The 953-nt window shown below is 25.8% G+C and overlaps 1 protein-coding gene across 1 annotated transcript; it reads left to right on the top strand.

Annotated features, from left to right (window-relative positions):
• Positions 1–373: 373 nt before the first annotated feature.
• Positions 374–953, top strand: Phum_PHUM396060 (uncharacterized protein; the record flags this gene model as incomplete). The annotated part of the gene is made up of 2 exons (XM_002428612.1): positions 374–414; positions 774–953. Coding segments are annotated over 2 exons (221 nt in total), but the record flags the coding sequence as incomplete, so codon positions are not given.

Below are 953 nucleotides of genomic sequence, written 5' to 3'. Positions count from 1 at the left end.
ATATTTGTATTTATATCGTTCAAACCGGACGTTAATAATTAAATAAAATGGCGCCCGACAAATGTATATTCATATATATATATTTACGTGAGGCCATTTTATTTATTCATTAACCGCAAACCGACATTTACATTAATATATGGGAAGACGACATTTTGTAAAATGTATTTTTAACATTATTATTATTATTATTTTCATTTATTTATTTTTCCATGCGTGCGTGCGTGCGTGAATGCGTAAGAAAAATAACTTATTAAAATAATAATAATAATAATAATAATAATAATAAGAATGAAATCAAATAAAATACGCAAGTTGAATGGGAAAAATTTTTCTTTCTTTCAACAAAAACATTTTATTGGTTTAAATTTCAATGACGCCATATTGCAAAATATCAATGTTTACAAAAGAAAAGTAAAATAAAATAAAATGAAATACAATTTTTTTTTTTTTTTTTTTACTTTGCCGGAAACGGATATGAAAAAGATTCGAGATTTCGAAATAATATAAAATAAAATGGAAAAATTTTCTGGTTGTTGAAAATCTAGTTCGAAAGAAAAAAAAAAAAAATTGTAAGTCAATCGTTATGATTTATTCATATTCATATTATTATTATTATTATTATTATTATTGTTGTTGTTGTTGTTGTTGTTGTTGTGTACGTTTGGGTTCTTCTTAAATTTCATTCACTCAATAATAAATACATATATATGTAATTATAAATAGAATTTGTTTGTTATTATAAATAAATTGTTTGTTGTGTGTTTTAACAGGTCCTCGGAGCGAAAAAGTGAAAAAACGAAAAGTAGACTCCAACAACCTCGCATGAGTTTGTTGGGTAAACCTCTCAACTATCGCGCCAACCGCCGCGACGCTCGTTATAGAAGATTACAAACAAGAGTCTATAATTTTTTAGAACGTCCTAGAGGAGTACAAGCTATTTTGTATCATAT

This window comes from Pediculus humanus, genomic scaffold (assembly GCF_000006295.1).
Source record: "Pediculus humanus corporis 1103172107893 genomic scaffold, whole genome shotgun sequence".
NCBI classification, from domain to species: domain Eukaryota; kingdom Metazoa; phylum Arthropoda; class Insecta; order Psocodea; family Pediculidae; genus Pediculus; species Pediculus humanus.
The sequence above is the reverse complement of the archived record's forward strand: the minus strand, read 5'-3'. Positions and strand labels throughout refer to the sequence as shown.